At 40.8% G+C, this 26,257-nt stretch overlaps 1 protein-coding gene across 1 annotated transcript in view; it reads right to left on the bottom strand.

The window, feature by feature from the left end:
* The window catches only part of FUNDC1 (FUN14 domain containing 1), a 42,906-nt gene that overhangs the window by 1,363 nt on the left and 15,286 nt on the right, over positions 1-26,257 (bottom strand). The window contains exons 2-4 of the mRNA XM_029603119.1: positions 24,971-25,127; positions 4,316-4,391; positions 2,853-2,981 (exon numbers count right to left, since the gene is read on the bottom strand). Coding sequence (XP_029458979.1) covers positions 2,853-2,981; positions 4,316-4,391; positions 24,971-25,127 — 362 coding nt within the window. The remainder of the gene's footprint in view (positions 1-2,852; positions 2,982-4,315; positions 4,392-24,970; positions 25,128-26,257) is intronic.

Raw genomic sequence — 26,257 nt, 5'->3', positions numbered from 1 at the left:
AAGGGTGGAGAGGGGGAGGGAGAGCTCGTGTTGGCTTGTATTGCATTTGGAATTTTATGAGCCTTTACCCAAAGCACATAAATCTCAACTTGGCAGACTGGATGGGCCTTTTTTTTTTTTTGTCTCTCTCTCTGCTGTCATTTGCTATGTTATTATGGCAAACAAAACAGGTCCTCTCTGGTAAGTGGTCATTCTATCTATACATGGGAATGGCTTAGCGCAGATGAAAGAGGAAGATCCCTGTGCTGGAACACACACACACACACACACACACACACACACACACACAATGGTCAGTTGGATCTATCCTGTTTCAAGTTCTTTTGCTGCTGAGCTTTATTGCTTCAGCAGCAGGACGGGTCCACCTGCGTCATCATGCATCTCACTGGGGCACAAAACAAATCATATGGAAACCTGCTTACTAGAGGCAAGATTCACTATGGAAACAAAGTCAGCCCATCACCAAGAGGTACGCATACCATGCTTTGCTGCTTTAACTCTCTCAGATGTATGCTATTCAATGCCTGAGCACTTTTCCCTAGCTTGTGAGCTGTCAGCTCTTCTCGCTTGCTTTGCTGGTCTATCCTGTTTCAGAACAGTCTCCAGGATCTGCACAACCTCCAGCATTGCTTTCGTACAGGCAAACAAAATCACAACATCCAGGTATAACATTTATGGCTTGGACTTAGGTTTAATGATCCAGATTTATTATTTTTAAAATTGCAATACAATTCTACAACCATATAAAGGGGTAGTAAATAAATATCAATTTGCAAGAAAGATTCTGCCATATCATTCTTTAAAAGAGGAGTGCATCAGCCTGACTAACTCCAATGCAGGTGAGGCTTACATGTTTCTTTTATTTAAAAAATTCTTCTTAATTGCCTTCCTGATTACATCTCTTAAAGCGATTTATAACAAAAATGAAAATGTATCACAAACAATTGAATACATTAAAACCGCATATCAAAACAATTCACCCGGCAGACTAAAATTAGCTGACAGTGTCTCTCCCCTAATGCTAATCACTCATCAAGCCAATGACACAAGCCATGTTTTTAATTTATTTCAAAAACTCAAAATTTCTTTCGCTTCCCTAAGATCTCATGGTAGTCTATTCCACATGCCCGGGACCATAAATGAGAATGATCTTTTTGCTATCCGTTGCTGTCGAAACCTTTTTACTTCTGGAAGTTGTAATAAACATGTCTGTTCACCAACCTCAGATTCCTCCCTGTTTCGTACCATTTTAATTTACCTCTCAAACGTGGTGGACATGGACCATGCAAAATCTGAAATGTCATCAACAGTACCTTAAACATACAGTGTTCCCTCACCGGGAGTCTATGTAGGCCTAATAGTAACGGGGCAGCTGAAGTTGTTCTTGCATTACCAGTGACTGCACGGGCCATAGCATTCTGAATTACCTGAAGCCTTTGTATCCATTTTCATGGGAGACCCATAAACAATGCATTACAATAACTGATGTGAGATAGTACCAGGGCATAAGCCACCGATTTCAACAAACTCAAATCCAGATCCAATCAAAGTGGTTGCACCAATTTTACCTTCAAACAGATATTTCGAATTATTTGAGAGATGTGGCTATCTAACTTCAAATGTGAGTCTAACACAATACCCAATGTCTTAACCTTCTCTTTTGGTTCCAATTCCATCCCCTGTAATTTAATACCCTTCTCGATTTTTACTATCCCCAACCATAAGACCTTCGTCTTCTTGGTACACAGCATCAAATTACTTGCTATGGACCCATAAAGCACAAGATGTCCAAGGTTTTCCCCACAATTTGGTGCTCTTAAATGCTTTCTCACTCATGTATTCCCTTAACCTAACCACTGCCAAAGAGTTTTTTCCCTTCTCTGCCCCTAACCTATGGAGCAGCAGCAGCTCTCTCTCCATCCTAGTGTTTCTTGGTTTTCTAAACTCGGCTTTTCCTCCTATCTAATTAAAACCAAAGCAGTCTGGTATACAAGCTTCAACCCTCAATGCACCTCTTCATTCTTTGTGCCCTTTCTCTGACAGCTGCTGGGTTATTGTGTTATAATGGCATCAGGAGCAATCAGCAGGGTCAGCTGACCCACTTATGCTGGATTTGCATTTCCCAAAGTGACAGTAATGGGAAGTATGCATATGCAATGTAAAAACTGCACCACATTGCTCCCTTCCTAACAATGCTCAAACTCTGAAAAGCCTCAAGCAATGGGTTTCTGATAGATTTAGCAAGGTGGTGGGTTCCAAGGTCAGATGGGGGCTGTGCACTCAAAATTAATCTGGAACATAAGAAAAAAACAGGCTGAAAACATGTGCGCTTCCCAAAGTAAATCACATTTTATAGTCTTTGCTGTGGGCAGGAAGCTCTAGCACTGTGACATTAGCAGGGTGTAAGCTCAGACAGTACAATATCTGGGGTGGGGGATGATTTGCACAAGTGAGTCACAAGGACCGGTCTATGTACTGCTCTATATACACAGAATATAAACAAATAAATCATTTTATATACATTTTTCATCAAACATGAAGGGCCTCATTTTGGTTTTCTACTGCCCTAATAGTTTACAATATTTATAAATATTGATGCAAATCCACTGAAGCACAGCTAACTATGGATGGACTGGCAGAAAACCAACCAAACCAGTAGGCACACATTTATTATGAAACATACCTCATAACCTTTACTATAAAGATCTTTTCTTCTTCTTGAGGTGCACAGCACCACGTAGTAGTGCTGTATGTTATCAAGGAAGCACTTCAGCTGTGCTAGTGAGCCAGGCGTGCTTCTCTACCAAGAAGTGAAGCACAACTTGTAGAAAACGTTCCACATCACGTCTTACCTCTTCAATCAGGTTGTTGATTTCAGGGGCTGCTTTGTTTGCTTGCTTTTTGATCTTTCTTTTTGCATTGTTGACATCTTTTTCAACTCTCTTCCAATCAACTTGCACATATCCACCATGACTGGCGATCTGCAAAAAGGTACACAGAACGGTTATGAAAAGACTAAAACAAATAGAAATAAAATGGAAAAAAAAAAAAAAAGGTAATTACTTCAAAATTTAACATCTAAAGTTGGACAGCCAAGTACGTCCAGCATGAAATCAAATGCAACTAGCATTCCACATAAGCAGAAGAGGTTGTGGAATGCAACAAAAGCCCCATTATTCAGCAGTCATGGGGAAGTCCATGTCCATTAACCAAATATGCCAGTTACCAAGCATACTCTTCTTCCCACTCCCCCATGCTCTCTCTCTCTTTCCTTTAAACCTTTTTGGCAAAAGTCCTAGTGATCTACTGGTATGGAGTGCAATCAGCTGTAAAAGAACCTGTATATGCTCCTGCGCTGCTAGATTCTGGTTGAGTGCTGGCTAATGGGGTTTTTCCATACTAGTCTTTTAGATCAACTTTTAGTTTTTAAATACACAACATACAGATTTTAAAATAACGCTAACATTTTAAAAATATGATTAAATATCTCCTTACTACAACTGAAAGGACTAAACAGCTGTGGAAACAGATCTCTTAAGGAATCAATTGAGATTCAAAACAAAGTCTGCTTGTTTTCAGCCCTCAGTATTTTCAAGTAGTGTTTATCCAGATGCTGCTCAATGAACATTAAAAATAAATGGAACAATATAACTTTAGAACAGCTGCTGCAGGCCAGTGAAAGGCTCCTGCTGGGTTTGGGCGCTGTCCATCTCTGCCTGAGACGTGCACAGCACATCAACATCTGATAATCTCCAATTCCGAGGGGCTCAGTATTGAGAAACTCGAACAGGAGGCTCTAGGTAGCAACCGGAGCCCACTGCTCAGGCCGGAAATCCCCACGCAGGACTCTCACCGATTCACGTAAAGCACGAATGCATTCTGGATCGTTCTCTGACCCACATACGGGGGGATCACACTGACAAGGAATGTAGGCATAAGAAAAGAGGTGCAAGGTCAGAATAAATAGTAATGAGACAAAAAGAAAGACCCAGGAATACAACTGAAAGGACACAATGGAACCAAGAAAGAGGCAACTGTTACTGCTGCTTTAAAAGGGCATCGGCCCACAGTTTGTTTACACTGCAAAAGCAAGATCTGTGTCATTAAATTACAACCAAATGTAAAGTCAAGAATCTATGTACAATTAAAAAAAAAAAAAAGAAAACTGAGTGAAACAAACAGCAGGGTAATATCCTGCTGTCTGAAGAAATATGCTTATGAGCAGCGTATCTTATGCACACCAAAGGAAATGCATGCCAGAAAGCAGGCTCCTTTAGCTCTGGGTGACCGTGTCGCACACATAAATGCCACCTACCTGAAGCAGAAGAAAGCCACCTCCTACTGCCGTTGCTGCAAGTTTACCAACTTTTTGGAACAAGAACCCTGCACACCTTCAACAGGGGGAAAAAAAAAAAAAGCAAATAAACTCAATGAAGCATTAAAACATTGTTCTATGCCCATACATGATTCCACTGCCACAGTCGTCTGAATGCATTGTGACCCCAGCTGAAAGAGACCCTCGCAAAACTGGCAGCAGTGTAACAGATCTACCCAACAATTAGTACCAGCCCCTTCCACAGTAGCAGTCTGAGCAACACTAGGACCTTTCTGCTCTAAGAGGAGTACTATAGATGATGTGATTATCCTATATCACAAAAGAACCCTTGAAGCCCCAAATCTGATATTTACCACTGTGTTAAATTGCTGTGTTTTGCATATTTCTGATAAAGTTGCAATATTGTCATATTTATCTTACCTGCTATCTTTGCATATAGTACTGAAATATTTCCTTATTTGTTTTGTCAAATTACCGTATTGCTCCTGAAATACGTGCACTGCTATACTGTCATACCAGCATATTGTATTCTTTAATATTTTAAAATTATTCCTGCAACATAACCTTGACTCTCCTGATGAAAAAGCATGCCTTAAACAATGATGTGACCTGAGGAAGAGAGTATCAGCTCTCTAAAGCTAGTAAGCTAGTTAAGAAATATGTAAAGTTAATGTAATACAAAGGCTTCACCTTATTTTTAATGGTATAGGATATGGGGGGTATGTACAGTTTTACTAGAGCTCGTTACTAAATAGGACCAAAAGCTTCTTCAAAGAGCCAGGTTTTAATCGGACTCTTGAAGGATGGGACAGATCCTGCAATGGTCCTCTTTCTGGAGCTTGTGTAGCAGATTGTTTTAGGGGAGCGAATGCCTAGTTGGGCCAAGGATAGCGAGTGGGCTGGTATGTAGCAGGTAAGAGATCTCTTTAGATATGATGGCATCAGATGTTTAAGGGATTTGAGGTTAGGACCAGGATTTTGATTTTGATGCAGAACAATAAGAATCTAGTATAGGGATATCATGACTGGTGTTATTCAATCACTTCTGCATGCATTCCTAATCACATGGGCTGCCGTGTTCTGTGTGAACTTCAGCTGTTGGTTTCAGGTGTTAGAAAGTCCAGACAGAGAAGTATACAGAACCATGAAGCATTTCGAAAGAAGAGTCTTCTGGGAAGGGGGCAGAGGTGACAATTGTCAAAAGTAGAAGAAAGCCATTTTGGTCACTGCTTGGCCCTGAGCTTTGATGGAGAATTGTGAGTCTAGCATAAAGCCTAGGCTCTCGACGTGGGAGCTGAAGGTTAGAGTTCCATCATTAAAATCACTTCTGGGTGTGCTTAAGTGGGTTTCCAATTCATAGCCTCTCTGTCAGTTTGCAATTTTTCTGAGGTCATAATAGAAATAACAAACGATGACATCACCAGGAAATATAAGTGAATCATAAAAGGCATTCCTATAACAGCATACGTGTGCTTTGAGAGGGTTCTCTCTGGAGACAGACCAGTTGGAGGTGTTGAAGAAGCCGAAAGATAACAGAGTAATAAGAGGGATCACGTAATGTTGTGAGCCTGGGCAGACATATGCTCGAGTGCTCCAGGTGTCATCCTCCTAAAATCACAACTAAAGTTAACCATCCACGACCTGAATCGACCACCTTACTAGAGAGAGTGCAGCTTATGTCTGTAGAGAAATATATGCAGAGAACCTCACCGATTATGCCCTTGAAAGGAGAAAAAAAGGAGAGAAAGAAGCAGAGAGTAATAGCAGACAAGATGACTGCCGATCAGGAGAATGTAAGTAAGACTGTGTTGGATAACGACTATCGCAGAAATAGCAGCAGCGGTAGTAACTACTTTGAACAGCAAATTAGATTCTGTCTCAAAGAAAATCAATGAGTTAAAATCCTCGATATCGGAATTTGGACCGCAGCTAGAGACTGTAGAGGGAAGGGTGTCCCTCTTAGAAGAGGACTCTGGGGCACAGGCAAATAAATTAAATATTCTGGAAAAGAAAGTGGAACTGCAGGAAGAAAAAATAGAAGACCTGGAGAACAAGTCTAGAAGAAGTAATAAGGCTGGTAGGCTTGGTGGAAACGGTAGAGGCGCACAATTTGTCAATGCTCCTAGAAAAATGGTTGCCCGAAGTATTCAATTTGCCAGAGCTGGTGGGAGAATTAAAGATTGAACGTGCACATCGGTTAGGCAACAAACGTGATGGTGACCATAGACCCAGAATTACAATAACCAAAGTGTTACATTTTAAGCATAAACAGTAATTGATGCAGGCTTTTCTTAAAACATGATCTATCTCATACCAAGAAGGGCAAGTACGCTTTTTCCAGGATTACTCCACAAAAGTCTCCTTACGACGTAAAGAATTTAATCCGCTCTGTTCTGAACTGGCAAAGAAACAGATCAAATTTGCGTTGATCTACCCGGCCCGTTTACATATCTGGCGTGCGGGACACCTCTTGGATATTTGAAAAGGTGGAAGAAGCAAGAGAATTTATTTCAAGTTAGACTGAGTCTCATTAGAGATGGCAAAATTAATTTTTCTGTTTCCAGTTCTAAAGACAGAAAATCGCTGCGTGTTTCTGTTCTCTGTACAGTAAGGTATAAAGTTATTGTTGCTTTTGTGTCCTGGAAGTCCCGCCTGGAGAGATAAGTGACTCCACCAGGAACAAGTCACGCAGCTCTCCCCGTCTGGCGGTTTACAGTCTTGGCTACATTTCGATTTAATGGAACAAGCGGGGGAGAACTAGGAGGATGGCAATTTAAACATAAAAGGTAATCCCAAGATTTCATAAGTGTGATGCACAGCCAGGAAGGAACTAAATACTGCCCCACATTAGGTTCCAGTAAATGCTGGCTGTACTGAGGTGGGTCACTGTTTAGCGCCTGCAACCACAAAGAGTGAAGCAAAGGAGGAGAAGTGTTTAATTTTCACTGTGAACTTTAGGAAAGAAGGTCGTGCCGAAGGCAGCCTTTCAGAAGTTCAGAGCATTTGAGGACTTGCTGTTTTGAATGCGATGGAACATAATTTTAAGTACATTAAAGTTAATTAAAAAGACTGTTCTTTCACAAGTGGAGCAGAGAAAAGACGCCGGGTCAGAAGTAAGGCAGATTCACTAAAGCTATACAGAAGACAAAACAACGTTTCAGACTGAGAAAAAGAAAAAAAAAAACCTGCAATCTCCTGTTTATTTTGTTATGCAATGGTTCTTTCTTTTTTTTAAGAATGGAATATTTTCAGTAATTTACGGTTCGCATTGCGATATTGGTAGCTATATTTTGAAATCAGCGGATTAGTCAGAACATACCAGGTGGCACAAAATATTATAGGCAGTAGACGTATGAGAGAAGGGAGGCCGACACCCGTACACATTTAAGTATACCTCGTGCTCGCTAAGTAGAAGCAAGTGTATTTCAAGCAGAAGGGAGAAAGGAGAAGCCGGGGGGATAGGGAGGGGGCAGTCGGGAGGGGGAGGGAGCAGAGGGGGGTACAATTCATGGAGGGGAAAGAGGTTTGCAAAATAACTCTCAATTTTAATGTTATAAAACGAGATAGAGCTATCCTGTTTCTTGGGAAGGATCAGGTTCGTATCCAATCAGAACGAAGTGATGATGTGAGGCAAGGCTGGGTACCTCGCATCTTAACATCTCTAGTGTCTTTTGATTCTAAGTAAATACACGTTCCAAATGAATAATTCGTTAAGAATTATTTCATGGAATGTAAATGGCTTAGGCACGTCTATTAAAAGGAAGAATGCTTTACAAACTTTAAATAGGCATAACGTCTCAATTGCTTGCTTACAAGAAACACATCTTTCTGATTTGTAAAGTAAGAAGCTTACCAGAGAATGGGTTAAGTCCTGTTATTTCTCGGCAACTAAAAGGAAAAAAGCTGGCACAGCCATCCTCATCCACAAAAATATCCAGTTCCAAATGGAACAAGAAATAAAAGATGCGGAGGGCAGATGGATTATTCTGATAGGGAGACTACAGGGTTGTGACATTACCATCTGTAACTTATAAGCACCTAATGACTATGACCATTATTTGTTTTACTAATTTAAGTCAACTTAAGTCAACAGTTTTGTTAGGAACTGGGGAACCTTTTGGGGAAGGGGGAGTCTCTTCGAAGGGATGGGCTCCACCTTAACCAGGGTGGAACCAGACTGCTGGCGCTAACCTTTAAAAAGGAGATAGAGCAGCTTTTAAACTAGAACAAAGGGGAAAGCCGACAGTCGCTCAGCAGCGCATGGTTCGGAGAGATGTATCTTTAAAGGATACTAATGATGCATTAGAATTAGGGCATCCCGACAGTGAGGTTCCAATAATTAGAAAAGTAGTCCAAGTGCCTGTAACTAAAAACTCACCTGAGCTAAAAAATTCTAACTTATCCCTATCAATTAAAAAGCAGAATAAAAATACAAACAAAAAACAAACTTTGAAATGTTTGTATGCTAATGCCAGAAGTCTAAGAAGTAAGATGGGAGAATTAGAATGTATAGCAGTAAATGATGACATAGACTTAATTGGCATCTCAGAGACATGGTGGAAAGAGGATAACCAATGGGACAGTGCTATACCGGGGTACAAATTATATCGCAATGACAGAGAGGAGCAGTCGGGAGGAGGTGTGGCGCTTTATGTCCGGGATGGCATAGAGTCCAACAGGATAAACATCCTGCATGAGACTAAATACAAAATTGAATCTTTTTGGGTAGAAATCCCTTGTGTATCAGGGAAGACTACAGTGATAGGGGTATACTACCGTCCACCTGGTCAAGATGGTGAGATGGACAGTGAAATGCTAAGAGAAATTAGGGAAGCTAACCAAATTGGTAGTGCAGTAATAATGGGAGACTTCAATTACCCCAATAAAGACTGGGTAAATGTATCATCGGGTCACGCTAGAGAGATAACGTTCCTGGATGGAATAAATGATAGCTTTATGGAGCAATTGGTTCAGGAACCGACGAGAGAGGGAGCAATTTTAGATCTAATTCTCAGTGGAGCACAGGACTTGGTGAGAGAGGTAACGGTGGTGGGGCCGCTTGGCAATAGTGATCATAATATGATCAAATTTGATTTAATGACTGGAAAAGGAACAGTGTGCAAATCCAAGGCTCTCGTGCTAAACTTTCAAAAGGGAAACTTTGATAAAATGAGAAAAATTGTTAGAAAAAAACTGAAAGGAGCAGCTACAAAAGTAAAAAATGTCCAAGAGGCGTGGTCATTGTTAAAAAATACCATTCTAGAAGCACAGTCCAGATGTATTCCACACATTAAGAAAGGTGGAAAGAAGGCAAAACGATTACCGGCATGGTTAAAAGGGGAGGTGAAAGAAGCTATTTTAGCCAAAAGATCTTCATTCAAAAATTGGAAGAAGGATCCAACAGAAGAAAATAGGATAAAGCATAAACATTGGCAAGTTAAATGTAAGACATTGATAAGACAGGCTAAGAGAGAATTTGAAAAGAAGTTGGCTGTAGAGGCAAAAACTCACAGTAAAAACATTTTTAAATATATCCGAAGCAGAAAGCCTGTGAGGGAGTCAGTTGGACCGTTAGATGATCGAGGGGTTAAAGGGGCACTTAGAGAAGATAAGGCCATCGCGGAAAGATTAAATGATTTCTTTGCTTCGGTGTTTACTGAAGAGGATGTTGGAGAGGTACCCATACTGGAGAAGGTTTTCATGGGTAATGATTCAGATGGACTGAATCAAATCACGGTGAACCTAGAAGATGTGCTAGGCCTGATTGACAAACTGAAGAGTAGTAAATCACCTGGACCGGATGGTATACACCCCAGAGTTCTGAAGGAACTAAAAAATGAAATTTCAGACCTATTAGTAAAAATTTGTAACTTATCATTAAAATCATCCATTGTACCTGAAGACTGGAGGATAGCAAATGTAACCCCAATATTTAAAAAGGGCTCCAGGGGCGATCCGGGAAACTACAGACCGGTTAGCCTGACTTCAGTGCCAGGAAAAATAGTGGAAAGTGTTCTAAACATCAAAATCACAGAACATATAGAAAGACATGGTTTAATGGAACAAAGTCAGCATGGCTTTACCCAGGGCAAGTCTTGCCTCACAAATCTGCTTCACTTTTTTGAAGGAGTTAATAAACATGTGGATAAAGGTGAACCGGTAGATATAGTATACTTGGATTTTCAGAAGGCGTTTGACAAAGTTCCTCATGAGAGGCTTCTAGGAAAAGTAAAAAGTCATGGGATAGGTGGCGATGTCCTTTCGTGGATTGCAAACTGGCTAAAAGACAAGAAACAGAGAGTAGGATTAAATGGGCAATTTTCTCAGTGGAAGGGAGTGGACAGTGGAGTGCCTCAGGGATCTGTATTGGGACCCTTACTGTTCAATATATTTATAAATGATCTGGAAAGAAATACGACGAGTGAGATAATCAAATTTGCAGATGACACAAAATTGTTCAGAGTAGTTAAATCACAAGCAGATTGTGATAAATTGCAGGAAGACCTTGTGAGACTGGAAAATTGGGCATCCAAATGGCAGATGAAATTTAATGTGGATAAGTGCAAGGTGATGCATATAGGGAAAAATAACCCATGCTATAATTACACGATGTTGGGTTCCATATTAGGTGCTACAACCCAAGAAAGAGATTTAGGTGTCATAGTGGATAACACATTGAAATCGTCGGTTCAGTGTGCTGCGGCAGTCAAAAAAGCAAACAGAATGTTGGGAATTATTAGAAAAGGAATGATGAATAAAACGGAAAATGTCATAATGCCTCTGTATCGCTCCATGGTGAGACCGCACCTTGAATACTGTGTACAATTCTGGTCGCCGCATCTCAAAAAAGATATAATTGCGATGGAGAAGGTACAGAGAAGGGCTACCAAAATGATAAGGGGAATGGAATAACTCCCCTATGAGGAAAGACTAAAGAGGTTAGGACTTTTCAGCTTGGAGAAGAGACGACTGAGGGGGGATATGATAGAGGTGTTTAAAATCATGAGAGGTCTAGAACGGGTAGATGTGAATCGGTTATTTACTCTTTCGGATAGTAGAAAGACTAGGGGACACTCCATGAAGTTAGCATGGGGCACATTTAAAACTAATCGGCGAAAGTTCTTTTTTACTCAACGCACAATTAAACTCTGGAATTTGTTGCCAGAGAATGTGGTTCGTGCAGTAAGTATAGCTGTGTTTAAAAAAGGATTGGATAAGTTCTTGGAGGAGAAGTCCATTACCTGCTATTAAGTTCACTTAGAGAATAGCCACTGCCATTAGCAATGGTTACATGGAATAGACTTAGTTTTTGGGTACTTGCCAGGTTCTTATGGCCTGGATTGGCCACTGTTGGAAACAGGATGCTGGGCTTGATGGACCCTTGGTCTGACCCAGTATGGCATTTTCAAATGTTCTTATGTTCTTATGTTCTAGTTCATACTAAGGGTGCTTTGTTTATGACCGGGGATTATAATTATGTGCATGATTCCTCATTAGATAAATCCCCAACTACTAAAACTGTGAAGGATGCAATGGGGAAAGGAATATCCTATTTGTGTAAGGAAGTGCAATTATGCGAAGTTTGGAGAGTTCTGAATCCAGAACTTAAGGAATATACACATACCAAGAGCCCATACTTCTCTCTCATGGACAGGCTACATTTTGGTCTCACACGAACAGACCAAATTTTGGTCTCACAGAGTTTCTTTCCTAAGGTTATAAAGGCTGAAACTGGTTTACTCGTTGTTTCAGATCATTCCTTAATTTGGATAGACATCAAGCCTTCAGAGGAAAGAAGAGGGGAAAGATTATGGAAATTCCCAAGCTATTTAAGAGGGGACATTGAGTTTATAGCCTTCCTCCGAAAGAAATGAGCTGAATCTGAAAACACTAATGGCTCACATTCTGAGACCCCTGTACTTTATTGGGAAACAAGCAAAGTAGTTTTAGGTAAGAATGCTAAATTGAATAATTCTATTCTCCAGCTTGAAAAGAAGCTTAAACTAGCAAAAACCAAATTAGAGGCTCAGAACACCAAGCAAAATAAAGAGGAGTATATGAATATATTAAGGACATTAAATACATATATACATAAAGGACACAGCGTTTGTTACAACACACAACACAATTTTTTTCGTTTTGGTAGTAAAGGGATAAATTATTAGCAAAAACTTAGTGAGAATGTGGCGGGGAAAAATATTTATTGAAAGACTTAAGAACAAATCAGGGTTCTACTGTCACAAAGGGGCAGATTTTCAAAGGCTAATGTGCGTAACCCCCGAAAAGCTGCCCCTGCGCGCGCTGAGCCTATCTTGCATAGGCTCGACGGCATGCACAAGCCCCGGGACGCGCATATGTCCCGGGGCTTTGAAAAAGGGGCGGTCCAGGGGCGGGGCAGAGTGCTCCGACACAGCGGCCTGTGCCGGGGCATGGCGTGCCGGCAGCTAGCCGGCGGGCGTAACTTTTGGAACAAAGGTAAGGGGGGGGGTTTAGGTAGGGCTGGGGGGCGGGTTAGGTAGGGGAATGGAGGAAGGCTGCGCGGCTTGGCGCACGCAAGTTGCACAATTGTGCACCCCCTTGCGCGCGCCGATCCTAACATGTGCGTGGCTGGGGGGGGTGAAGGGCTGATGTGCCGCTCCACAAACTCCTGACAGTGAGCACCCCAGCCCCGGAGGCTCACATCTGTCATGATTACCAACCAATCCAGCATCATCAGGGAAATTCCCATCCTGAGATGGTCTGTGCATAACCATCTGTCCAAATGGGATTTCACCTCTAACGGAAGGAGCAGCCTCACCGCATAGTTCTGCGACTGCGGACACCATCAAGAGAGCAGAGCGCACCAAGAGGGTGCATGTGCGCCCTCGTCCAGGGAACTACTTCTAATGTGGCAACCATCAACACCGGGACCTGCAGATATGACCACATGGTCAGATAAACAGAGTTCCGCAGGGATTGGACTTGCAGCATCAACAAGTGGATCTGACACTCCAGCAGAAATACTCTGTTCTGTATTGTATCAAATCGAACCCCAAGATACTCCAGGGTCTGAGATGGCTGCAAATTGCTGTTGGCCAGATTCGCTACCCAGCCTAGTTCCTGTAGCAAGGAAACCACCCTGCAGGAAATGCGAAGACTCTCTTTCAATGTCTTGGCTCGAATAAACCAGTCTCCAGATAGGGGTGAACTAGAATGTCCTCCTTGCAAACGGCCACTGCTACCACTACCATGACCTTGGAAAAGGACCTGGGCGCTGAGGCTAGTCCGAAAGGCAAGGCCTGAAACTGGTAACGACGATTCAGGATGGCAAATTGGAGGAAACAATAATGTTCATGCTAGATGAGAAAATGCAGATACGCCTCCGTATGCTTGAGCCACCATTATGACAGGGCGCACCGTTTCCATCCTGAAATTTGTAACTCGTAAATGTCGGTTGAAGCCCTTGAGATCCACTTTGGGCCGAAACGACCCTTCCTTCTTGAGCATGATAAAATAAATGGAATATCAGCCCATATTTTGTTGCGATTCGGGAATGGGGATGACTGCTTTCAGAATCAGTCGTAATGTAGCTTCCACTTCTACTCTTTTCTAAGGGGAATTGCATGGGGAGACCATGAAAAAATCTAGAGGAACGCAAAGAAATTCTAGAGCACAGCTGTTCCAAACCACTTTGAGGACCCACTGATCCAAAGTAATCTGGGCCCACCTGACGACCACCTATCTCCTGCATCCCTTCATTGGGAAGACCAGGGGGTTTCCCCTCTATCCTTTCAAGAACCTTGGGGGCAAAAGGACTGAGATTTGCAGAAGGGACGGGATCTCTGGGAAGAACCTTCTCTATAAGGCCGAAAATGCCGGTAGTCTCGAGAGTGGTCACTAGCGCAAGAAGTCCGAGAAACTGGCTTCATATCCTCCAAATGCAGGACCTGGGTCTCTCCCCATTTACTTGCCATTTTTTCCAATTCACTGCCAAACAAAAGTGAGCCTTTGAAAGGCAGCTTAGTCAGATTGGACTTTGAAATAGTATCTGCGGACCAGTTGCAGCCACAGCTGTCGCCTGGCCGCAATAACTGAAGCAGCTCCTCTGGCAGCTGTGCATACCAAGTCACAGCCTGCATCAGCCAAGAAGGCTGCCCCCCCCCCCCCCCGTTCTACCATAGGCCCTAAATCGGACCCAATGCCACCAGACTCTTGTCAAATCCACAAGGTAGCCCAAGCTATCAAGGTGCAAGAAGAAGCAATTTGCAAGTTCATTGCCACTGCCTCAGAGGGTTGCTTCAGGGTAACCTCAATCCTCCTATCCTGAGCATCGTTCAGAGCTGCACCTCCCTCTCCCGGGATTTATTTATTTATTTTTCTATACAGACATTCGATTTGACATATCACATCGGTTTACATATAACAAGATGTCCAAGGCGAGCCTTTTATGACATGATACAGTATAACCGCTTAATTGAGTAACTGGTTGCGTACATATAACTGTTTTGCAAAAACACAAAATAATCAACACTATATATCAGGTCAAAAGCAATACTTCTCCACATTTCCGTCCTTTCCCAAGCTCAGAGAGCAGTTTCCCGAATATCCCAAGCAGAAACTGAACATTACTTGATACAATTTGGCACTTTCAAGGATGGGCACACATGATCACATCCAACAGCTTTACAATAAGTGAGTGGGCTGGCCTTTGTTCAAATTAACCTATGAGGACTTTAAAAAGCTTTTTGGTTTGATCCGAGATATCACAGGAAATGTGCTTTTACATGAAACCTTTTACAAATTCCTTTGGAGGTTATTCATTTCCCCCTCTAAGGCGCACTATTTCCAAATGGCCACCACAGCACAATGCCCGAAATATCAGACACAAGAAGGTATATTTGTCCATTGCTTTTGGGAATGTCCGTTAATACTCAACTTTTGGGGGGGGGGATAGCTCGCATGTGTTCAAAAATTCTAGGTCATCCCCTACCAGTTGATCCAAATGTATAGTTATTTGGCTCCCCGACACCTTTAACCTGGGATCCCCCACCTCACATTATACTTTATCTCCATAGAGCAGGATTGCTGGGGAGAAAAATGATTTTGCTACACTGGCTTGCAGACAAAGCACCGAGCGTGGACTTGTGGTTTACAAGAATTATCAATATGAGTGCTCTCGAATATGTCACTGCCAGGAACACCTCCCTGAAGAAACTCATTGCAATTCAAAGCATTTGGGAATCCTTTTATAACTATTTGAAGCCCACTTCCCAACCCTTGACAGAGGATACTGCCTACCAGTCCTCGCGGATTTAGTGACTATAAGATTTAGTGACTATTGGAGCTCTGTTGAATCTCCTTGGTCCTAACTATTCACCCACACCGGGCTGAGGTCTTCTCTTGGAGAGACGGCCACGGGGCGTGCTGTTCATGGGGAAGGGCACACAGGTTCCCATTGAGGAAATACCACCACCTTGAATTCCTGATCATGATTTTTTAGGTGGTTTGGGCTCCGAGATATATTAGCTCGTCTGCTAGTTTATACCCTGGGGGCACTCCCCGTTGGTCGATGGGAATTACTAGATGCTACTCACTGACTGCGTATCCAACTTGGGATCCATACATACATACCTACCTACCTACTTACTGACCTTCTTGAATATTTCACCACACTATTTGTGTAACTGCTTATAGCATGCAGCCCAATGAATGCTCGCGCCTAGATTTTTCCTGCGTACAAGCGCGCCTAATATGGATGCACAAAAAATGTGCATCCAAGTCCACGCGCCTAGGCCACTCGTCCCACTGGACACCCAGGAAAAATGCCTTAACTGAGCGCACAAGATGTGCATCTAGAAGGAAGAATGCCCAAATGTGCACACAAATGAAAATGGGCGCACACCTGGACACGGACAGACTGTCTGCAGCAAAAAAGCACTTGAAAGTACCCCGCGGCCTACCACATGCAAAAATGGAAAAAGCCTAGAAGCGGGGCCTAGCCAAACAGCTGCTCAACCCACCATGCATGCACTCTCTCCTCACTTCACAGAATTCCCCAGAGCTGTAAGCGGGACAGCCGAACACCAAAGAACAGACCCTTCACCTGCTGTCTTCCTGTCACCGACTTTTTTTTTTTTCAGTTAAAACAAATTTTACCTGAGCTCAAGCCCTCCCTGACTAAGAGAGCAGGAATGGGTCCCAGCTGCAGGGGGAGAAGGCTAAAGCCTTCACTGCTGAGCCTCTCTCGGACTGCAGCCGCTAACTAGATTTAGGTCCACATCAGACAAGGCTACCGGACTGAGCCACTCTACCTAGGGAGGGACCGCACGGTATCACCTCAGGAGGCAAGCGGTCCTATATAGACATCTCCTTTCCAACTTCTTTCTTCTTCTTTTTAAATTTTTTACTCACAGGCAATCCCTCACGGGAAATGCATGTCCACCGTTTGCTAGAGTCAGAAAATACTGGCAGGCTGTCGGGACGGGACTATGTAGCCGTGACCTCAGCTTTTGCTTCATCTCCATCCGGCTAAGTTACATAGCTGGATACGTTTGAATATCGGGCCCATGGTCATTGATGCAATGGCCTAGCTCAGAAAAGTGCTCTCCCATGGAGGTGTCACTTTTGTCTTCCCTTGCTTTACTTATTTTTCCTGATAATGTCATCTTTTGCTCATTCTGTTCAGACTTGAAGAACTGAATATTAGCTCTTGAAAGCTAATCAAGAAATGTATTAAGTTAGGCCAATAAAATTTTTATTTTTCTGCATTCAAGTGGCCCAAAATGACAACCACACTGTTATCCTACATCAGAATAAGTCCATGGAATCCTTTTAGACTGTACTACCTTTGACAAGTTGTAGTACATGACCCCAGGGCTACACAGGTCCTTTGACATATCTGAAGAAACCTCTGCAGTCTCCAAAGCTCAGGCCCTTACAACATCTTTATTGCTAGACTGATATAGGCAGCAAAATCTGCAAAGATTCCCGTTTTCCCCCTGACCTATTCAAATACTAGTACTCTACAGATGCCAGCGTCTGAGGTAGAACTTAATGGCGCTCTCCTTGGAATTCTGTGCTCTAGCCTTCATCTTATCTTTCCATGCACTTGGGAAAAAAATCAGATTCCACTCGATTCTTATTCCACCAACTCATGACTTTTTTTGACAACACTCACCCAGCATGGGATTTCCTCACCTCAGGGCAGCGCTGTAAAAAACATAAAAGATAGAAAAACTCTACCAGATACCAATTCTAGTCCCCACGTTTCTCTAGTAGAAGGATCCAGGGCTGTACAGAATTTCTTCATGAGAGACCCTCTTCCTAACTTGAAAAAAGCTGTAGTCACCACAGAGTCTTTCAGCAGGAAGTGCTTGAAGTCAGGCCATACCTGACCAGCAAGGATAATTTGAGGAGCAGTGCGCTGCACCCCGGTCTACTCTGACTGACCTACTTCTTAATGTTAAATTAGCTGAAAAAGAGCCAGCCTCTGGCAGTTCTTGCTAGAGTTTGATGTCTTACTTCTATCCCTGGATCTGATGGGTCTCAATGCACTGGAGAGGCAATGCTCATAGCCTAAGGGCTTATGGCACACCTGCTGGCTGGCTAAAGGCAACATCAGAAGCTCTTCAAGATACCTGAGATCACAGATATGACTGGCCAGAGTCGGATGGGATTGTCAGAAATGTATAAGGGCATAAAACAACTCTGCCTACAAATATAGCCAACATGTATGTAATATGAAGCAGGAAAATGTAATACAGAAAAACCGACAAACTAAAGAGTGACAAATCACCAAGACCAGACTGTATACATTCCAGTGTTTTGAAAAAACTCCAAAATTAAGTTTCAGAACTATTGCTAGCAATATTCCCTCTAAGGACTGGGTTGCTGTGAGCAAAAATTGTGAGCAAAATTTGATATATTACTATATGGACATTGCTTTCTTTGATGCAAAATGCCTATCAATTTTACATGCAATGAACTTAAATTTCATGCATTATACATCGTATTTAAAATATGTTTATTAAATGGCATGTTTATTTAAACTATTTTAGTATATAAGGGCTCTACTGTATTTATAAAACTAAAAAAGTGACTTAGCCATCCAAATTCGCCTACTTTAAAAACATTTTTTTGCTTACAGCAACCCCATCCTTAGAGGGAACATTGGCTAAGTCCACCCTTTGAATTAATCACCTAACAGCAGTTTCAATAAAATGTGTATGAATTTTTTATTTTTTTTTTTGCAGGGACATTCAAAAACACTTTCTGCATGCAAGTGAAATTAATAAAGAGCAAACTTCTGTTACAACATAAATGAGTAAGAGATGACCATAATGCTGTAAAAGCCAGTGATAAGTACCATTATTGTCACAGCAGGATTTAAAGTTACACAAGAATGGAACCTCTCATTAGGAACTTCGGCATTTATATAATTGATTTTTATTTTTCCACTAAAAAAACAAGTGTGGTTGTTTTCCATAGACCGAATGGGTGCAGATTAGCCCTGAAGAAGAACGCGAAGTTCAAAACACGGACCCGTGTCAACGGTTAGATAGGGTGGTTTTATATCGCTGAAGAAATGGATTATTTTGAAAGGTTACTGTTCTTGAAGAAGCTGTGGAAAACATCAGTGGGACAGTTCCTATTGAGATAAGTTATTATAACTGTTGAAATGGTCATGAACGGATTTTATTTGCAAGCAAAATACTAAAAAAAATGGACAATTATAAGTGAAAAAGACCTATGATTATATGTAAGGCTGAAGGCTACTAAGGTGTTTAAATACGCTTTTCTGATGAAGCCTATTATGACGGTCTTTTATAATTAGATATGAATTTTTGTGGTTGAAGTGATATATGGTAGTATTATTCTGATTTCCACTCACACCTATAATTGTTTGGGGATGGTGTTGGTTTTTTACCTTTAAAATACAGGCAGATCCTCACCAAATACAGAAGATAAAGACCATAATTATAAATAGAAATGTGCCAACAAAAACTGAACTGGAAACCACAAGCCTGACTATAATGTGAAGTGCAACAATGGAAAAGCAGAAACCATCATTCTTCACAAAACATCAAGCAATAAAATCAAGCAATATAAAACATTCAAATTGTTAAAACTATACTGATAAAAAAAAATATTCAAACAGCCAACAAACATCCAATAATTATAAAAATTCAAAAATATTTGTTATATTACCCAAACTGCAATAAAATATTTCAAAACAGCAGACACATGAAACACGACGCAAAAATTTTAAATATGGTTTAAAAAATCTCCAGCTCTCCATACTGGACTCTTGATTTCCAGTCTCCCAGAGATTGTTAGGCTTGGGGGTAGGGGACCACACATACTTTATCCTCTCACATACTTACACTTGTTCATTCTTTGATTCATTCCTTCACATGCACTCACAGTCTCTTCTCCCCCTCACACACAAACACGTTCTCAAACACACATAGGCTCTCACACACACACACAGGCTCTCCCTATCTCTGTTGCACATACGCAGGTTCTCTCTCATATACACATGCTGGAAGCCACAACAAACCCAAATATATTGGGCAGTGCAATAGTGGGAAAAATAATTCTCCACACTTGGGATCTTTTAATTTCCAGTCACCTAGAGATTGTTGTGGACTGGGGAGATGAGCTACATATAGTTTATCCTTTCTCATACATGTTCATTCTCTTGCATATTCCTTCATATACTCTCACACACACATGCAGGCTCTCCCCTCTCTCTCTTTCATATGCAGGCTCTTGTTCTCTCATACAAGTGAAGGCTCTCGCTTTCACACACATGCTCGAAGGCCTTGTCCTCGGCCGCCGCAAGATGAGCTCCATGGGAGTCCCACTAGTCCAGCTAAGGCTCCAGGACTGCTTGGGGAGTGGAGATGGACGTGAAGGCGGGTGCTTACCCCAAAGCCAGGTGAGCACTGCAGCCTCACTGCAGCAGTCAGAGGCTTTCAGGAAGATTCCTACCCCCTCTCCCACACCAGACACACCTCGTGACCTCCACGGCTCCTACAGGATGACTCAAACAGGTGAAGCACATATAGACCTGACTTCTCGTTAGCTGGAAGTACAGATGAGTTCCCAGAAAGTTCTCCCAGGCTGGAGGGAGAATGCCTTCACTTCCTCAATGGAGGAGGGGAGGTGTCGCTACTACTTTTCCTCGCAAGGCTGCGAGTTAGCTCTGGCAGTTATGCACTAACTGGAAAACTGTGCATGCGCACAGCTGAAAGGGAATACTGATTACTAATCTCTAAACTCTCATTCAAATCAGCCACAGTATTTATTTATTTATTTAGGCATTTTTATATACCGAACATATTGTGTGCACTTCACGTCTGTTTACATAAAAACTTGGGGACAAGCCATTAATACTGTGTCCCAAACAAACATAAGAAACTTTTAAAATAAAGTTAAAGTGGGTTAAAAACTCATGAAACATTGAAATTAAGGCACCAAATAAAACCCTTTGGAATTGCTAAAATATCATAACAATATTCTATGCTATAAATTACAAAATAATAAAATACATTTTATTAATTAAATACCATAACTAATGGCAACATCATTAAGAAACTAAAAAGATAGATACTAAAAAACTTTTTTGTCAAATCTGAATACCCAGGGAGGAGTCACTAAAAAAATGTTATTCTGACTTGTTGAAAGCCAGCTCATGTTTTTAGCTGTTTCTTAAATGGTTGTATACAAGCTTCTGATCGAACGTTAAGTGGAAGAGAGCTCCAGAGTTTAGGTCCAGCTGCAGAAAGCGCCCTTTCCCTAACTGCGTTTAGATGTGCTGATTTGGGTGATGGGACTGAAAGTAATGCCTTGCCCAGAGATCTTAATTTATGTGAAGGAGTATGAATATGAAGGGATGCATTTAGCCATTCTGTGTCATTGCCATAAATGGTTTTGTGAATGAGAGTCAGACATTTGTACTGAATTCGGGCATGGATAGGCAACCAATGGAGGCCCATCAGCATGGGGGTGATATTATCAAATTTCTTAAAGATTGGCCAACATCACACCCATTTTTAAAAAGAGCTCTGGAGTGATCAGGAAACTACAGACCAGCAAGCCCCATGATCCGTGCCAGGCACAACAGTAGAAGTTATTTTTAAAAACAAAATTACTGGCCACAAAGACTAATGAAATGGATCCAACAAGAATTTAGCAAAGGGAAGCCTTTCCTTACAAATCTGTTAGATTTTTTTGTTTTGAAGGGGTTAACAAACATGTAGATAAAGGTGAGCTGGTTAATATAGTGTATCTGGATTTTCAGAAAGCATTTGACAAAGTCCCTCATGAGAGCTCATCAGGAAATTAAAAAGTCATGAGATAAGAGGCAATGTCCTATTGTGGATAGAAAACAGAAAGTAGAAAATTTTTCTTAGTTTAGAAAGGTAAATAGTGAAGTACTCCAGAGATCTGTACTGGGTCTGCTGCTTTTTATTTTATTTATTTATTGTTTTTTTGTATACCGACATTCATGTGTACATATCATATCGGTTTACAGTAATGGACAAGTGTCAATTAAAACATTTGCAATTCAAAATTTATAAGGAAATTATAAATACATAATATCAAAGTATTATAAAATTAGCTAAAATTAATACATAAAATATAATATTAAAACTTAAATTTAAATTAAGACAAAGTCTAAAAAGAAATCAGAATAAGTTATTGGAAGGCTTGATAAAACAGCCATGTTTTTACTCCTTTCTTAAAAACTTTTGTTAGATTCCATCCTAAGGTCTTGTGGTAGGGAGTTCCACAATCGAGGCCCGGCTATCGATAGTGCTCTTTCACGGACTGTATTCAGATGCGCAGCTTTTACTGATGGAATTGGAAACAGCCCAGTATTAGTTGATCGTGTTGTTCTTGAGGGAATATGGAAATGTAATGATGCTGTGAACCATTCAACTTTGTCACTATAAAGTGATTTATGAATTAAAGAAAGAGCCTTGTGTTGAATTCTTTAACCAACAGGTAACCAGTGAAGATCTTTCAAGATGGGAGTAATACGTTCAGCTTTTTTTGTGTTAGTTAAGAGTCTAGTGACAGAATTTTGGAGTATTTGAAGAGGTCTTGTAGAATAAGAAGGTAGGCCCAAAAGGAGAGCATTACAATAGTCCAACTTGGAAAAGACAAGAGCTTGTAAAACAGTTCTAAAATCGTTCAGGTGTAATAGAGCTTTTAATCTCTTTAAGACATTTAATTTAAAATATCCATCTTTGATTTTACTGTTTATCCATTTTTTGAGCTTCACTTCACAGTCCAGGATGATCCCTAGGTCTCTAACATCAAAAGAACTGGGGTCATTTTTTGCAGATTCCAAAATTTTAGCTTCCTTCTGTGGACTTAACTTGGGGCATATGTATAGCATCTCAGTTTTTTTTAACGTTGAGGGAAAGACTCATCTGTGTCAGAACTTTGTAAATAGCAGATAAATAAATGTCCCACAGTTTAAGAGTAGAGTCTATTGAAGATTCAATTGGTATTAAAATCTGAACATCGTCAGCATAGAGAAAATATGTAAGGTTAAGACCAGATAAAAGTTTACATAAAGGAAGCATATAAATATTAAAAAGCATGGCAGAAAGTGAGGATCCCTGAGGTACACCATGAAGCAAATTGATTTGTTCAGATTCTATATTGTTTAATTTAACTTTATATGATCTATCGTCTAAGTAGGATTTGAACCATTGTAAGGTGATATCTTTTAAGCCTATTTCTCTTAGATATTTCCTCAGCTTTTGAATAGACTAACATAATAAAAAAATAAGTTTGACTATTATCATTGCCTCTCAGCACGGTGTCTTGTAGTGACACCAAAAGAGTTTCTGTACTATAGTACTTTCAGAATCCATATTGAGATGGAAAGAGAATATTATGTGTTTGTAAGTGATCAGAAAGTTGGTTATTTACTACTTTTTCTAAAATTTTAGACAGACAAGGTAAATTCGAGATGGGTCTAAGTTTAGCTGGATCCGAAAAGTTCAATTGAGGTTTTTTCAAAATGTGTTTTACTATCGCACACTTGAGAATATCAAGCTTTTTAATTATCAATGATCTGGAAAAGGGAGATGACCAAATTATCTCACAAGGTAATTGTGAGAAATTGCAAGAAGACCTTGCAAGACTAGGGGACTGGGTGTTTAAATAGATTAAGTTTAATGTGGACAATGCAAAGTGAAACAGACAGGGAAAAATAATCCAAACTATAGGTATACCATGCTGAGTTCCATATTAGGCTATGCTAGATGACCTACAATACTTAAACAGCTGAAGACAGTCAGCAGTGCATTCATTTCTTCCTCCAGAATTGATTCACAAACTCCTTTCTACTAAATCCCAATTAAATAGATTAAAAAAAGAAAAACACACAACACAGGTGCATATTCCGAATAGTGTCACTCAATTTCTATGAAATTCTGGTGAGGAGCGGAGGGAGGGAAAAGCGGTGAATCAGACTCCACTAAATTAAATATCCTTCAATTTTCATCTCTAGAAGTATTTTAGTTTAAAAATGTATCGCTTATTTTAAAAACAATTTGCCCAAAGTAATTAACAAAGTGCACAGTGTAAAACATTAGTAAGACATCAAACAAGATACAAGAATATTTAAAGAACCAATATCAGTATACAATCATTATAGAATATTACATTATAAAATCTGCATAACAACATCCAGCAAAACCAGCTCCATATAAAATTAACAGACACACCCCAACATTCTGTCCCTTGGGACGTCATACACCTCCCCCTCCCCCCGATATAACCTCGTACAATCCTGAGACCTATTTTGGTCTTGGCACTCATACATATGTGGTTTAAAAACTACATCCCAGATTATCCTGGAACTCATCCCACAAATACCATGGGTAAAAGCTATGTCCCAGGTCATCCTTTAGGTTTCTAATAGTTCATGTAATGAAACATTGCCCCCAATCAACAAAATTTCATTTAATTTCTTATATATTCATATATGACAAAGGTAACGCATAAGTTCCTGCAAATTTTGTTTAAATGTAAACCGATGTGATATGTAAAATCGAACACCGGTATATAAAAGTAAATAAATAAATAAAAGTAAATAAATAAATAAAAACAAATAAATAAATATTTATAAACCACTTCTCAGATACGATCATCCAAAGTGATATACAAATCAGCTTAGCAACAAGAGGCAAATAACGACACCAGGCTTTAATTGCTTCAAGCCGCTGGGTCCAAGTTATTGTTTTTCAAAATTGGAGAAACTACTGCTTTCTTCAATGCAGCTGGCAACTCCCTTGTACTCAAAGAGGAAACAACTAAATTTAGCAAAACCAACAAAACCTCATCAGGTAGCATCTGGATTAAGTAAGATGGGCACAGATCTAACCTAAAGAAAGAGGGTTTAATCTGATTCAAATGTTGCTCGAGTTCAAAAAGAGAAGTTAAATCAGACATCATATCATAACTTAACTCACCCAACCCATCTATCCCCACCCCTTCAGTCATTCCATTCATCTCACTACCGATATAAGCAGACTCTTAAAAAGAAGGAACCAATGTATTAACTATTGCTTTCTTGTTAGATACCAGTTAGGTTCTTCTTCATAACAGCTACAACATTAAATTTCTTACCAGCCACTCAGTCCACCTATCATTATCTGAGTAGCTACAGAGTATTTTTCAGCAACGGGACCAGAATTTCGGCCGAACACCCGACTCCACCATTGATGACGTCTTGCGTATTCTGTTAAATCTAATACTTCGTAGGTTTCATCGTCACTCTCATTCTCTTTAATAGGGGAAACAAAAAGATTGTTAAAATGTGACTTCAAATGTTCATGTCTGAATTTAGAAAACAACTTTGGAACAGTTAAGATATTATAGAAACATAGAAATGACGGCAGAAGAAGACCGAATGGCCCATCCAGTCTGCCCAGCAAGCCTCACACATTTTTTCTCTCATTCTTATCTGTTTCTCTTAGCTCCTTGTTCTATTCCCCTTCCACCCCCACCATTAATGTAGAGAGCAGTGATGGAGCTGCATCCAAGTGAAATATCTAGCTTGATTAGTTAGGGGTAGTAGGGGCAGTAACCGCCGCGATAAGCAAGCTACACCCATGCTTATTTGTTTTACCTAGACTATGTTGTACAGCCCTTGTTGGTTTTTTTTTCTTCTCCCCTGCCGTTGAAGCAGAGAGCCATGCTGGATATGCATTGAAAGTGAAGTATCAGGCACATTTGGTTTGGGGTAGTAACTGCCGTAACAAGCCAGCTACTCCTCGCTTTGTGATTGCGAATCCTTTTTTTCTTCACCCCTGTCGTTGAAGCTATGCAGGATATGCGTGAAGCATCAGTTTTTTGGTTTTTTTTTTCCCCCTGCCGTTGAAGCAGAGAGCTATGCTGGAAATGCGTGATGTATCAGTCTTTCTCCCATGCCGATGAAGCAGAGAACCATGCTGGATATGCATGGAAAGTGAAGTATCAGGCACATTTGGTTTGGGGTAGTAACCGCCGTAACAAGCCAGCTACTCCCCGCTCTTGGGTTTTCTGTCTACAACAGAACTATTGACCAAGAGCCTTTTGTGTGTCTGAGAAGGACCCTTTATAAAGATGCAATGTTTAGCACCTTCATCAGTTATTTCACCCACTTTGTCTCTAGGGGGCCCTAAATGAGTTATCAGCCTTACCAGCAGTCTCCCCATAGTGAATCTCTGGAATTGAAAGGCTCAGTTCTTGCAGTCCTATCGGTTCCGAAGAAGGTGAAATTTATACTTGCCCGTTAATTTCCTTTCCTTTAGTCCTAGCAGACTAGTCCAAACAGGTGGGATGTGCCCCCTGACCAGCAGATGGAGGTAGAGACAAAATTCAAGAGCTGACTTCACTCCCTATAAAAGGCTTGGTACTGCCTCAGCTCCTCAG

The sequence above is a fragment of the Rhinatrema bivittatum genome, chromosome 5 (assembly GCF_901001135.1).
Source record: "Rhinatrema bivittatum chromosome 5, aRhiBiv1.1, whole genome shotgun sequence".
NCBI classification, from domain to species: domain Eukaryota; kingdom Metazoa; phylum Chordata; class Amphibia; order Gymnophiona; family Rhinatrematidae; genus Rhinatrema; species Rhinatrema bivittatum.
This window is presented reverse-complemented; position numbering and strand designations above follow the sequence as displayed.